At 42.2% G+C, this 15372-nt stretch overlaps 1 protein-coding gene across 1 annotated transcript in view; it reads right to left on the bottom strand.

Moving 5' to 3' along the window:
* Positions 1-618: 618 nt before the first annotated feature.
* The window catches only part of ABCA9 (ATP binding cassette subfamily A member 9), a 64732-nt gene continuing 49978 nt past the window's right edge, over positions 619-15372 (bottom strand). The window contains exons 27-39 of the mRNA XM_059378412.1: positions 13754-13822; positions 13211-13302; positions 11819-11936; positions 11128-11245; positions 10343-10434; positions 7686-7846; positions 7209-7284; positions 7043-7137; positions 6056-6175; positions 5712-5852; positions 4765-4844; positions 1754-1809; positions 619-1624 (exon numbers count right to left, since the gene is read on the bottom strand). Of these exons, the coding sequence (XP_059234395.1) occupies positions 1526-1624; positions 1754-1809; positions 4765-4844; positions 5712-5852; positions 6056-6175; positions 7043-7137; positions 7209-7284; positions 7686-7846; positions 10343-10434; positions 11128-11245; positions 11819-11936; positions 13211-13302; positions 13754-13822 (1317 nt within the window). The 3' untranslated portion in view covers positions 619-1525. The remainder of the gene's footprint in view (positions 1625-1753; positions 1810-4764; positions 4845-5711; positions 5853-6055; positions 6176-7042; positions 7138-7208; positions 7285-7685; positions 7847-10342; positions 10435-11127; positions 11246-11818; positions 11937-13210; positions 13303-13753; positions 13823-15372) is intronic.

Below are 15372 nucleotides of genomic sequence, written 5' to 3'. Positions count from 1 at the left end.
ACTGGGAACAGGCTGCTTAGAATAGTCTTTGGCAATTCCATCAAGAAATACTCCAGGGTTTTGTCCCCACCCATTTCCTGGCATGATCTGAGTTAGTTAATGTAACATTGACTGTCTGTTGTAACAAACAACCCCACTGTTTCCGTAACCTCAGCAGCTCAAAACCACAGTGTGTTGTATGGGTTTCATTTTTTTGGTTTTGTGTTGCACTCTGCATAGCTCTGTGTTTCATGACTCGGTCCTGCATGGTCCTGGAGCTCTGCAGACAACTCATCTCCCAATAGTGACTCCCAGGCCAGGTGTCAGAAAACTTGGTTTCTGGTGATGTCTCTCTTCCTGGCTTGTGGGTAGCCAGCTCGCTGTGTTCTCATGGGATCTTTACCCTGTGAGTGCACAGAGATAGGGGATCTCATTCCCTTTTTATAAAGATACCAGTGCTATTGGATTAAGGCCCTAATCTTCTGACCTCACTGAACTTCTGACTCATTAAAGGCCCTATCTCCAAATACAACCACACTGGACTTTGGGGCTTTAACCTATGAATTTTGGGAGAACTCAATTCAGTCCATAAGAGCTAACAACAACAACAGTAGCAAGAACAACAACAAAAAAACTTACCTAAATAAGAATATACAAGTATATTGCACAGATTTTAAAGAAGTCATAAGACACATCAACATGAGAAATTAAGATCTGCTATACCCTTACATCATAAGAAAACCTATCAAATCATAAGTATGTTTCAAAATTGTGAGATACGTCATTTTTAAACTTCCATCAACTTGATTATTCAAATTCTTACTGAAATTACTTATTTTAACAGGTTTTCAAATTCCTTGATAGTCACAACAGACAGAACATAGACTATACAATATAAAATGTGAAAAATGACAGAAAAGGAAAAACCATGTATTATGAATAAGCTGAAAAAAAAAGAACAAAACAAACTCTGAATTACAGAAAGCAAATACTTGTGGGGTTGAGCGGCACATGTTGTTCGAAAGCGCTGTGTCACCGTATTGTACAGCTGAAGTTAATATTACACTGTATGTTAACTAATTGGAATTTAAATAAAAACTAAAAAACAAAAAAGCAAATACCATGTTATTCTGTAATCACTGGCTCTCTGCCCCCTACATCAAGATTAGGTCTTACTTTGTCCTTACTTCATTCAAAAGGATAAGAAAATATTCAATATTTTGATGTTCAAATATCAAATAAAAATAAAGCAAATCTCTGTATCATCTTGAGAAACCCAAACATTTTGTAACAAATGCATTTTTAATTTACTTCCCTCTGACATGTGGGGTTTAGTTGTTGGCACAGAGGCCCCCATGGTCCGTTTCAAGACTGTTCTCACTGATTTTTCTCCTTAGTCCTGATAGACGTCATGTTATTGAGAAAAATGGTGACATGAATTCCAAAAGCATTTTGTATCCTATTTGAGATCAGATATATTAATGATATAAAACATTATATTTAAAAAGAGGCCTAAGATTTTTTTAAAAATAGGGTAATTGGGACTTCAAGGGTCTTCCTGTGGGAGGAGCTTCCACTTCACCGAAGAGTCAAGTTCTTCATCAAAGTCATCCAGCTCCTGCTCCTTGGAGAGCTCCAGGAAAACCTGAGATGGACAAGAAATGGAGAGAGAGAGGTGACACTGCCTTCTGTCGCTCTGAGTGAGTGCAAGGCGTATGCACACGGTGTCCCTTTATAGTGCCCGGATGAAACAGAGTCACTCACACCGACCCACCTGCTCCAGGGTGGACTGGGAGAGGCTGTACTCCTCCAGGTCGAAGCTCTGTTTAACTGCAGAAGGACGGACAGACATTAGGAGTTCATCTATTTTTAATTTGGAGAGTTTTACCAAGTTATGCACAAAATCTACATATCAATAGATTTTAAATATGCAAGATAAGGTAATAAATACTCTCGGACTAGATCTGTCTGAGATATGTGCTCGCTTAGGCAGCACATATGCTAAATATGGAAAGGCAAATTCACCCTGTGGTCTTGCAACAGGATGGAAATACTCTCTCATTATCTTAGAGTTTGGGCAGGGGCACCCCAGACTGGAAAACAAGGTGTGAGGTCCCAGACCACCTATACAGGCTGAGTGGAGAGACGTTCCCTCTTCTATCTGCTCTAGGATGCTACCATACCTCGATATCTGCCTTCAACCTCTCTACTCTGCTCTTTGCTCCACTGGCTGACTTAAGAGGTTCTTTCTGGTGGTTTCCACCAGTGGTGGCTCATTAGAAGGGAGAGAGGAGAGAGGGGGGAGGTCAAAGCCATTACTCCTTCACTCCCTCCTCAACTTTGACCCTTGACCGAAAGTCACTGCTTCTCACAAGATCACAAATTCTACATGATTCTACTCCTGGGTTCTAGCCACCGCTTCCTTTCTTAGTCCCTTTAGACCTGAGAACGTCAACACTTCTGCTGTGTCTAGCCTGGGGACATCACACAGTGCCTTGTCCCTTGGCAAATGGTCCCTGCCTAAACCAAAAGTTGCCAAATTATCCTAGTTTGACCGTCTGTTAACAGTGTGGATTGTGAATAACATCCCCAAACATGCAGATGCATAAGATGAAAAAAATAATGAACTGAGAGGTGAGACTAGAAAGCAAAGGTTTCTTGTGGGCAGTTGTCACATTGCTGTGGCATTTCCTTTCTCCTCTCAGTGGACAGAGGATGCGGTGGGATTGGTCTGCAACCTGGGAACATGGGATTGGGTCCTTGCCTCAAGTCTGGGAACATGTCAACAATTGTGCACAGTGATGGCCCTGTACTTTCAGAGTTTGGAGAGGCCAAGCCTCTGCATCCAATGGGAGGTCCTCTAAGAGATCTCTTGGAAAGGGAAGAGAATTCCAAGAAGTGGCCCTGGGGCTGCAAGAGACCAAGAGACCAGGAGGAGAAGGCATCTCCCACCTCAGAGTAGAAGCTTTCGTCAGAAATTCCAGATAGGAGGGGAGAGGGAATCTTCAAGGAACTCCTCTCTGCACAGAAGACCTCATGCCATAGTCCAGCTCTAATGAGCAAATCAAGCTTTGCTGTCATACTATCTCGTCTTCTCTCCCCTTACACTCTGCACCAAAGAGGCTCAAAATATCAGCAGATGAGCAGAGGAGGGAATAAGATAAGAAGGAGCGAAATCCAACCCACCCATCTCCCTACTTTCAAGTCTCCAAGCATTAAGCAATGTTGACCTGGAATGGGCTCATGAGGGTGGAGTTCTGTTGCAGTTTGCTATACCCCCAAAGTGATCTGATGCTACAGGAGAATGAGCCAATATAGCAGGACACAGGAATTGTCAGGGGCATGTACTGTGCTCCCACACTATGGGGCCTACCTCATTTAGCTGTGCTTCAGCTGAGAAGATAACTGTGTCTCACCTAACAGCTGGAGGGAAAAAAAAAAATGCTAACTTACATTTCTACCACACAGTGGAGTAGACAACTGTGATAAAAAGTTAGGGTTCCCCCCACCATCTCCTAAGCAGAACTTTAGTTTTAGCAAATGAAACCCAGCAGAAGGAATCTGAGGTGGGAGGGAACATGTTTAAAAGCAGAAACATTAGAAGGCTCTGAAGAAAGGACTCCTGTACTCTAGAGACACAGCCCTTTCTGGAATATCTCCCCCCCTGCTCCTAATTGGTCATAAAACACTTCATGTTGATCTGAAACGGTTGTGGGAATCCTTCCCACGGGAATGATGCAAAATTGGTCATTAGGCCACGATGGTGAAAGTTGTTACAAAATTGGTCACTAGGCCAGAATGACAACCGTGGAAAATGGTTACATGGACCCTAGAGCAAAGGTGACCAGCAGGAGGAGAAAGTAAAAAAGAAAAGCTATCTGGGGCAATCGTAACCTTGTATCAAGGAGAAGCACTTCTCTAAGAACTAGAATGTCTAGGGCTTCTAAAGACTGACAGGTGACAAGTAAGAAAGCACAAATCAAGAAGAGGGGGAGAGGGCACCTGGGTGGCTCAGCTGGTGGAGGGTCGGACTCTTGATTTCAGCCTATGTCTTGATCTCAGAGTGCTAAGTTCAACTCCTATGTTGGGCTCCACTCTGTGTGTGGAGCCTACTTAAAAAAAAAAAAAAAAAGAGAGAGAGAGAGAGAAGGATGGGGGGTTCAGCTTTTTATCAGATTCTATACACTGGTGTGATAGGCAAAATCAGAGCTTTGTATACTGATACATCAATGCAGTATACAAAGATCACAATCCAAGACTCTAGAGATGGGTTAGCCCACCTCAACAGACATGGACCGCCTAATCAACATTCAACACTATCAAAGAGTACATACAGACAAAAACAAATGTACATACAGACAAAAACAAATGCCTTTTTTTTTTTTTTAATGAATCAGCTCCAAATGCCAAAGATCTCTTCCTTCTAGAGTCTCATTCAATTAGGTCCCAACTTCTCAACCTTGGCACTAATGACATTCTGGTCTGATCCTTCTTTGCTGCAGGAGGGAGCTGACCTGTGTACACTGTGGGATGTTTAGCATCACCCCTGGCCTTGACCCACAAGATACCATTTGAACTCCCCAACTTCAACCCCACTTGTGACAACCAAAGATAGCCACGGACACTACCAAATCACTCGTGGTTGAGAACCATGGATTGAAAGTCTTAATAATTTATTTCTGGTGTAACAGCGTAATTTCATGCCCATGTACCTCTTACACTGGCTTTATGCAAGATTTGAATTTCTCAGTTTTCTGGAGTCCTATCTTCCACCGTCACTCTTACCTATCTCTAATTTGAAGAAAGCTTGCGATAAAGGACACACGTCCTTGACGGGCAACTTATAGACCATCAGGGAGGAGTACCTGTGAAGAAAGGAGAGGGAGACTGAGTCCCACCTTACAAGAAGACAACCCTGGACGGGTGCATGTCTAAAAAGCAGCAACAATGTCACCAACAATTTGTTTCAATGTACGAGTCTACAGACCCATGGACACTGTGGTAGTGGGAATGTTCTTTAATCAACAAGAAGTCACTTGACTCAAGCAGAAGCAAGGGGAGGCTCTCACAGTAAGGCTCCCTTTTACTCTCAGGAGGAATGGGAGACAGAGGAGACGAGCAGTACCCCAAGAAGGGAAGGGGCAGGATTACTTATCATCCTTCTTCCTTTGAGAGAAGAGAATAGCATTTAAGTACAAAGAACTAAAATCAGCTCTTGGCTTCACTGCTAGGATTTGGCATGATTGAAATAACCTCAAGTGCCATTACAAATAATAATAATAATAATGCTAAGAACCACCGCTCACTGAGCTTTTACTGATGCCTGGCACTGGGTCTCGACTTTAGACAAGTGGTCACATTTAATGGGTGTGTTTTTACCCTCTAGAAAGGATCCGGATGACCCAGGTCCATGCATGCCTTAGGTCCTGGCACATGATAGAGCCACCAGGAATCTGAATTCCCTTACAACAATCAGTTCCCAATCAGTACTATGCTCTCTTATTTCCCTCCTGTGGAAGGAAATTCCCTTTGAATTGGGCCTTTCTTTAATAATTAATCAATAAATAAAATCACAATTAATTAATTAGAGGTAGTCTCTAATTAATGAATTCAGTCACAATTATCGTAAAGTTAGCAATAACAGCAACAAAAGAATGATCAAGTAAAGCTTTTATTTCTCTTCGCCATAATAGAAAAACAAAAAGATGAAACAAGCCAACACCTGTCCTTACCTTTCCTGCCGAGCAGCCTGGGGGAAAAGTCTCAGAATTTCACAGTGGAGGGGCTCCACCTGGGCGGGGTTCTTCACCTTCAACTCGAGCAGATAATCTTTCCCAAATTTGCTTTTCAGGTGTTGTATGGAACCAATACACCTGGAGGTAGGACGAGGATGAAGTCAAGGAAGAGAAGGAGAAGACAGAGGGATTGCCGTGGACTCTCAGCCCCAGGAGGCCAGGGCCGTGCCGAGCGGGAGTAGCCAGTCACCCCAGCCCCTGCCAGCGATAACCCTGTGCAATGCAACGTCTTTGCTCAGGGCCCTCTGGGGGGCCAAGGGTGGGTTCAAATGGGCACCCACCTCAGCCTTCCAGACACCATGATGGCCACGCGGTCACACACGGCCTCAGCCTCTGCCATGTAGTGGGTGGTCAAGAGGGCGCCCCTCTCCGTGTTCCTAAAGGTGGCCCGGATTGCCTGCCTAAAGCGAGGTCAGGGACAATGTTAGCTGCTGGGAATGCTCAAGATAAGATGAGAAGACTTTGAAACACCTTTCACAGGCACAGAGGAAACAACTAGTGAATTTGACTTAGACAAAGAAATGATTTTTGGAGGGAGAATGTCATGTAAATACCCAGACTATTGGGTAGAGTATCTAATTCAGAACATGCCTGGTACTGAAGGTAGAAGATGATATTGCGTAAGAGTTCATTTAGAATAATGCTGAGTTCCAAGAATATGTTTGAGAGAGCAGTAGGGAGAAAGATAATGAGAAACAACACTTATTTAAAAGCATGATAAAAAAATCGCATTAAGCCCTAAAGTACAAAACCGCAGATTTCTGTATAGTCCTAAGAATTTGAGATTTTTTTTTCCTCCTAAGAACTGTGTATCAGGTGATGCTGTAGAAATTGAAACTGGGGGCGCCTGGGTGGCTCAGTGGGTTAAGCCTCTGCTTTTGGCTCAGGTCATGATCTCAGGGTCCTGGGATCGAGCCCTGCATCAGGCTCTCTGCTCAGCAGGGACCCTGCCCCCCCCCACCCCCGCCAACTGCCTCTCTGCCTACTTGTGATCTCTGTCTGTCAAATAAATAAAATCTTTGAAACTGAATAATAAATTGACATGGTTGAGTATAAAAATGGGCCATGCATCTCCCAAAGATCTATCATGAAAACAAGATTTTTAAGAGGATTATGGTGTTAGAATTATCCTTTTCTTCCTAATAAAAATTGACTGTGATAGGGGCATCAGAGTTCTCCCCCTTGAATATTGCATAAACCACAATTTTGAAGATCAGTTGTTATAGGGCTCACAAGTTCCCTTGGGATGACTCATGACGTCCCCTCACCACATTTGCAGCTGCCCCTCGGGGTCCATGCCGGTGGAGGGCTCATCCAGAAGCACCACCGATGGGTTTCCCAGGATGCTCAGTGCGAAGCAGAGCTGCAATGAGAGGGACAGCGAGTCTGGCACTGACCTGGGGTACACAGAGTGATGCTGAGCCCCCCTCTTACCTTCCTCTTTATTCCCTCGGATAAAGCCTTCACAGGCTGCTTCAGCTGGTCCTGCAGCTTGAGTGCATCCGCCAACCTGGAGGAGACACAGTGGGTCCATCCACATTAACCACACACTAAGGGGAATGTGTGTGGGGGATGGGCAAATCAGAACAAACAGTACATTAGAGACGTTTTAAAAAGAGTATCCTGAATGATCATACAACTGAAACCACCTAGGATGCCTTAGGAGCTTTTTATAGTGGTCAAGTTCATATTTTTCAATGACTAATATGGACTAATATTCCATATTAAGAATAATCAATAAAATTGTTCTCTCTAGTTTTAACATGTGAAAATACAACAGGCTTCTTGATAGCTAAGTCTTTTCCCACAGGTGTGGCGTCATCAGTTAGAATCTCCCTTTCTTAATTCTCTGTGAATGTTATTTCTATCATATTCCCCCAGTGGAGAACGTGTGTGTCTCCCGCCATGTACCATATGATGCTGACTGTGGCGTCCCCTTTCTCCAACCCTTTGATGGCGGCGAAGACCTCCAGATGTTCCCTCACTGACAGGTTGGGCCAGAGCACGTTCTCCTGAGGACAGTATCCCAGGAACCCGAGGGAATCCCCTTCACTGCTCCCTTTCAAAATCACCTGTACAGAAAGTTCATTTTCGCATTCAGTCCAAAATTGTGTATACATGTGTATGGGCACATGAGTGCAAAATTCAGTGATGTTCTCATCTTACACGCATGGCTGCCAAGAGTACAAATGTAAATCAGTGATCACTTAACTGTAGAAGAAAGATGGTAAAAAACAAACAAAACAAAACAAAACATAAACCTCAATAAATCAAAAGGAAGCTATTCCACATTGTCTTATACCTCTTTGGGTTTGTTTCCAAGTCCGTTACCCTGGTTGGCTTCAGGGTGGCTTACTGGGTTTTCGATGTTTGACTTCCCTCGCTGATCTCAATGTTCAAAGGAGTAGACACTCATTGAAGGTTCTATCTCCCCAATGTTAAATGAGTTATAATTATAGGGTCTGTTGCACAAGTTTATTGTGAGCATTAAAAATGGCAGCGCTTCTCAATCAGGGGCGATCTTCCTCCCAGAGGACATTTGGTAATGTCTGGAGATGTTTGTGGTTGGTACATTGGTTGCTGCTGGGATCACACGGCGAGAGGCCAGGCATGCCACATGGGACAGTCCTCCACACATGCAAAAAACGGCTACCCCAAAATGTTACCAGCACCAAGCTTAAGAAAGCCTGAACTAAAGATAATAAATGAAAGGTCCTTGTCACTAGTCTGGCACATAAAACCAATAAATACTAATAAATAGCATTTATTATTTTTATGAGCCAATCACAGTGCTTTACGATAATATAAATAAGTGATGTGTACCAGTGTTTACTATGTGCTAGGATCTAAGCAGTTTGTGTGTTTTGAATTACTTTATCCTTAGAAAAACCCTATATGACTCAAGTATCACTTTTAGAAACTGATTTAGAGTTTAAAAGCTTGCAGAAGGTCACCCAAGGTAAATCTGGGGGTTAAAGCTGGACTCTGCCTTCAGACTCCAAGCCTTTGACCTCAACGCTATGCTGTCTTTTCCAAATACAGTGGAGAAAAGAACTAGTTAATGTGGGCTCACAGAGCGTTCACTCTAGAGAGAGAAATGGAAAATAAAAGCAACTAGATCCGGACGCCTGGGTGGCTCAGTTGGTTGGACGACTGTCTTCGGCTCAGGTCATGATCCCGGAGTCCTGGGATCGAGTCCCGCATCGGGCTCCCAGCTCTGTGGGGAGTCTGCTTCTCTCTCTGACCTTCTCCTCGCTCATGTTCTCTCTCTCACTGTCTCTCTCTCAAATAAATAAATAAAAAATCTTAAGAAAAAAAAAAGCAACTAGATCCATATGGGGATGAATTATAGCCCTTGCTTAATACTGTCGAGGCAATAAATGGGATAAAGAATAAGAAAGGAGGATCCAAGGTTGCCATGAGTAGAATCAGGGAAAGTCCTTTTGGGGAGGTAAATTTCAAAGTGACAAGAAGGAGTAACTAAGTGCAAAGCCGAAGGAGAAACACTGTAGCCAATGGAAGGTGCTACAGAAGGACAATGACCAAAGGCCAAAGTCAGCAAGAAGTGAGCAGAGCCCAGATCTCCCAGGGCCTTTTTTTGGCCATGCTAAAGGTTTTGGATCAATTCTAACTGAAGGATGATAAGCAGGAGAGTGACATGATCTCAGTGGCCTCTTTTATGGGCCGTTCTGTCTGCTATGTGAGGAGAGACAATTTGGAAACCTCTGTTGCAATCCACACTGCTAGAAAATCTCTCTTCATGGCCACTCCCTCTGCCCTCAACCTTCCGTCAAACGTTAGCAGCAGCTCCTCCTCAGTGTTGTGGTCCCTGAGGACGTCTGTCCATCATTTTATCCCACTTGGTCTAGATGTACCGCCAAGCGCCATTCACATACCATTCTAGTTTTTTTTTTTTTTTAAGATTTTATTTATTTATTTGACAGAGAGAGAGATCATAAGTAGACGGAGAGGCAGGCAGAGAAAGAGAGAGAGAGAGAGGGAAGCAGGCTCCCGGCTGAGCAGAGAGCCCGATATGGGACTCGATCCCAGGACCCTGAGATCATGACCTGAGCCGAAGGCAGCGGCTCAACCCACTGAACCACCCAGGCGCCCCACCATTCTGGTTTTTGATTGGGAATTTAGACAATCTTTTTTTTCTCTCTCCCCCACCAATCTATGATCTCTCTTTTCTGAATAAATCTCAGATCTTAGCAATTTAATTCAACAAATTCTCAGGATCCATAAGTCAAAAAATAAAAAGTAAAAAACCCCAAAGACCCCTGACCAGAATAAAGCTAGTATTCAGCTTTACCAAAACATTTCCTTTTAATGTCACTACTTTTCATCCAATGGAACATATGGTGTCAGTAACAACAGCGTGCTTTTCGGCACCGACTCGTTTTGGAATTAAGGTGAGAAGTTTTTAACTCATCCTCTCATTCTATGCCTAACTCAATGAATTCATCAGAAAGGATCATTTGTGTATTTTTGAGACTATCATCAACGTTCACAGGTTAGAGCTTGTTCAAGGCAGCATGAAGGACCCTATTTCTGTGTGGTTTACTGACCTGTCCTGCGGTTGGATTTGTATCCCCAGTTATCATCTTAATAGTTGTACTTTTGCCAGCTCCACTGTGTCCTAAGAGTCCTATAACTTCACCTGAAAGAAACAGGTATGCTTAGAATTATAACGTCAAATAATTACAATAAACATAGAGGCAAATACTCCTGGAGGACTCGTGATGTGTCAGGCTCTCTGTCGAGTGCACCGATGTATTAACTCATCTGTTCTTCACACACACACACATACGCACAAATAGGGGTTGTTACTGGCTTCATTCTATAGGCAAAGAAGCTGAGGGGGAAGGAGTATACATAATGTACCCATCGTCACACAGCCACTAAGATGCTGGAACGGAAACAAATTTTGATCTCAAGTCTGTCGCATTTAATGGACACTTCCCCAAAATGTGTTCTTTAGAATAGAGACTGCACTGGTGTGCCCCAATGAGTTCCTCTCGGGTGCATTCCTGTTGTGAAATTAACGATACTCCTTCGAAAGCTACAGCATCCTTTTTAACAGAAAGACGGCCTTCTTTTTTTTTTTTTTTTTCAGTTCTTTTTTTGTTTGTTTGCCTATTTCAACAGAACAGACAGAACTGTCTTCTCAGACCAAGAGAAAACAATGTTATCATAACCAAGGCTTTTAAGCAGGAGGGTTCTGCCCGTGGGTGACAGGCTGCCTTTCACGATTATCAACAGATGGCCCCCATTCAGATACTATTATTCCCTCCCAAAGACCTCGTCTCAGGAGGTCAAGATAGCTTTAAACATTAAATCTAGGGTCTCCAACCTTTTTTAACACAGAAAGAGACATTTCTTATGGCCACTTTTTTCTTCCTCTTAGTGAAGCAGTCTTTCTTCTTGCCTGTATATTCCTTCCGCAGACAGCTAGCAATGATGACGGGTTTCTGTAGAGACGAGAAAATAATGGTGGGGCTTTATTCTTACCTTGAAATGAGTGAATGCTCCACATTCCCTACAACCACATTTTCCCCTGTACAGAATCATGACTCAGACAAGTTCTTTCCCCAGAAACTGCCATGTTCGAGTGAACTCTCCCAATCTATATTCCTGCAGGGAAATAACATTTGTATCGTATTGTGTGATCTATGCTTGACCTTTCTCAGAAAGCAGGAACAGAGACATCCACCAAAAGGGACTGTTCAGACACATTCACACACGCACACATACATACATCTCAGATGGACTCTCTCATCTTGCAATAAGCTTTACTCAGTCCATGAAACTCACAAAGTCTTACTTCCTTAGGTTTTGTAATGTGTAGCTTTTCTTACCCAAACTACAACCCTGAAAAAGGAATTAAGAAGTCTCTGCCTGTGGGTATGGGTGTGTATTCCATTGTTCCCCTATCTCTGGGGACACTGCATATTCAGCAAAGTCAAGGAATGAACTCTGTAAGGACAGAAGAACCGCAAAGTGTTTTTCAAAAATATTCAGATGAACGTTGTTCATCGTTCTACCTCAAAGTCTGCGGTGGTCCTAGCGTTTGTGGTTCTCCTTCTTTCTATCTGAACATCTTCATCCTCTCCTTCGGGTTCTTCTGGGTTTGGGAAAATGCCACTGCTTCTTGGGGAAATTCTAAAATCAAAACAGTGTGAGAATAACTGGTCTCCAGTTGAAAAACTTGCAGCAAAAATAATGAGCTTGCTGTAGACTGCTCTCAATTATGTAATTACATTCACTCTGAGAACAATGTAACTCCCATTTTTCGGCTCTGCGCCATCTGCCTTGCAAAGAGTCTGGTTTCCATCAACAAGTCAAATGCTGCTACCCTTGCTTTTTCCCTAGTTTTACTTTTCTTCGTCTGTTGTGACTTCTTTAAAAAATAAATAAAACAGGACATACTCTCTGGCAAACGATTTGGGGGCACAGTTGTGTGAGAAAGGCATCTAGGAACCATAATTTTGGCACAGGTATTTTGGAATTCTGAGGACTTTGAGAGAACTGTGGATTGAAACATTTGGAATTTGAGAGGCATCCCAGAAAAATCCAGGACACGTTATCACCAGCAAGGGAGCACTGTCACTTCTTAGAGATATGTTTAGAATCACTCCTTCTGGACTGGATCCACCCAGTTCTTTCCTTCCTCACCCCTACCACTGATTACTGCTGAGGCTCATCTCCCTCCTTCCTGCCATCGCAAATGGCTGATGTCTGCCGATTTCCTAAAATACGGCTGTCACCTTGTCATGCTCCTGCCCTACTACCTACTTTACACTTGAACTGGATTCATATTTTGTGAGTTAGATGAGGTTTCCAAAACATAGCTGTCTTGATTTCCCATTATGTAATTTGGTTTTGTAATGTGTAGCTTTTCTTACCCAAACTATAACCCTGAAAAACAAATTCCCATTATGTAATTTGCAAAGTCTTCCCTATGCTTCTGTACTCCAAAACCCTCCAAAATTTAGCTTTAATTTAATTTTTCATTATCTTCCAGTACAAACCTTTAAGTTCTTTCCAGCTGTCTTCTCAAATCTATAGCAAGGTGGCATTTATATCAACTTCTGCTTTTTTCTACCTTCCTGGACTGGCTACACTTACCAATTGTTTATCTATATTTACCCATTATTTTAAAGATTTTATCTTTCATATAGAACTTTCTTTTAGTATGTCAGTGAAATTATGGTATTCCTTAATTTTTCAGTGTCTCATGTGTGTTAATGTGGTTTCCCTCCCTAGATTGTAAGCTCATTAAAGTATCATGAATTAGAATAATTTTGTACACCACACAATTCCTAAAAAAAAAATCCTGTGCAGTAATTTTTACTTAATTAGCTTAAGCATTTTAAAATATTTTTAAACAATGAGTATTAAAATAAAACATGAAATCATATTTGAATTTTCTCTACCTGAACACGGGATCTTTTCTCATTGATTTCTTTCTAAAGTTCACTTCCAGACACCAGAGAACAAAAACGAAAATGCAAAAATGAAGGTAAGGCTAAGGGGAGAAAAAAAGAATCAGTGTTAGAAATCACCATAAAAAACAAAAAGTTCAATACTGGAATTTATTTAAGGAGTTTGACTGTATATAAAGAGTTGATCTGTACAAAGAAAGATCTGATAACATTTTGACAAATCTGAAAGACAATCTTTTAATGTCCAGTGAAACTCTCAGAGCTAGCTCTTCAGAGAAGCCACAACAGACAAGACAGGAGTAAGTTGGTACCAGGACTAATCACACCATTGAGAATTTGGGCTCTAAACTCCATGTCAAATGATTGTTATAAAAATAACGGTCCAAATTTTAAAGTGTGTATGTGTGTGTGTGTTGCTTTAGATGCCTAAAATACTGTGTTTTCAAGTGCCAAAGTTAAACTTTTTAACTTAATGCTAAGCAAACAAATGTGTCCCCCTCATACAAGAACATCTAAATGGAAATGTATTCTTACTATTAGCAGTGCCAGGAACACGATTTGATGTTCTGAAGCCCCTAAGTAATCCACGGAGTCAGGAGAAATCTGTAAAATGAGGAAAGGTAAGTTGAGATGAACCTTTATCTGTTCTCGAATCTCATCTCACATTAGACGCACTAATGTCCTTTAAATGACCTTGCCAGTGTTCTCTCTCATCTGTCAGGTAAAAGTCTACTTCCGACCTCGTTATGTGTCTTCTCGGCTTGCAGGGTCACTCAGTGACCTCTTCCCCTGCACTGGACTCGAGGCTCAGAAGCTCTTCGAGCACTGGGAGTTGGCAGGATTTGCCTTGCTAGGAAAAACCCTGGGTGGTGCTGGAAGGATCCATTGAAGCCATAGGCAAGATTTATTTTAAGACAAACCCTTTCCTCTAACTTTTACCTGCCTTTCTTCCTAAATCTGTGCTCCTTCCCTAAGAACCATTACATAGCTCGTCCCTTGCCCCATCCACTCTTAAGAATAACCATGGCAATCACTCATGCTACAGACAAAGCTCTTCACCTACAGTTCTGCATGGTTTTCATTAGATTTACACACACATGCATAATACACATAATATCCACGCACAACATGGAAATGCATGATTCTCATCAGATTCACGATACATTTTGAAACGTCCCCCGACTTCTTAGTAAATAAAGACTAAAGAGCCAATTTTGCTTCTTGAACTTCATTTCCCAGGACTTTTTTCTGAGCAACGGTGAGCTGACTTAGTAAAGCTCTATCAAAGCCATCCGTCTCTATCATAGCCATCTAGAAAAGATGATTGTGTAGTTCTCCTTGAGTGGTTTGCCAGGACCCTGGTATTACTTCAAACGATCTTATTCTCCTTCGTGACTTGGTCACCTGCTTCCGAACACTGTACTACACCCAAAATCAACTTTAAGCCCCCTGATCTTTGCCCTAGCTACCATATTTTATTTTTTCAGCTTTGTCACTCTACTCTCCTTACTCCATAATTTGGAGTTGGTGACCCTCCAATCCACCAACCCCACCACTGTCTCACTGTCCATAAACCCCCTCATTTCCTTAACTTCATCATTCTGCTAAGAATCCATGGTCTGTTGCTACAATCCCTCCTTATATGGAACCACTGCTCCCTTATCCTTTTCTTTGTCAGACTCCCTTGGCAAAACACTAACCCTGATTGAATGTAACTCCACCTGCCCTGAACGGTATCTGGGAAGGAGACTATGATAAGAAAAACTATCAGCTTTGCTGACTGCACTTGGAAATTAGGACTTTTAGCACTGCCGGTCAATTCTTCTGACCTACTTTCTGAAATAATCGTTCACATCCTTTCCTCTATCCTCAACATCCCAACACCCCAGTTCACCTCACTCTAAGTTAAAAACGTCATCTCTTTCCATAACAAAGGAGGATCACTCAGAAGAGAAATCGTGCATCTTATTACCATCCAAGCCACTAAACTATTTGCCTCTGGCTATGGTTTTGATAAAGAGATAGAATGCTTCTGCTATGATGGAAAGCAACCTCTCTGCTTGGGCACTATACCATATATATATATATATATATATATATATATATATATATATATATATATATATATATATATATATATATATATATATATA

This window comes from Mustela nigripes, chromosome 16, assembly GCF_022355385.1.
Source record: "Mustela nigripes isolate SB6536 chromosome 16, MUSNIG.SB6536, whole genome shotgun sequence".
NCBI classification, from domain to species: Eukaryota; Metazoa; Chordata; class Mammalia; order Carnivora; family Mustelidae; genus Mustela; species Mustela nigripes.
This window is presented reverse-complemented; position numbering and strand designations above follow the sequence as displayed.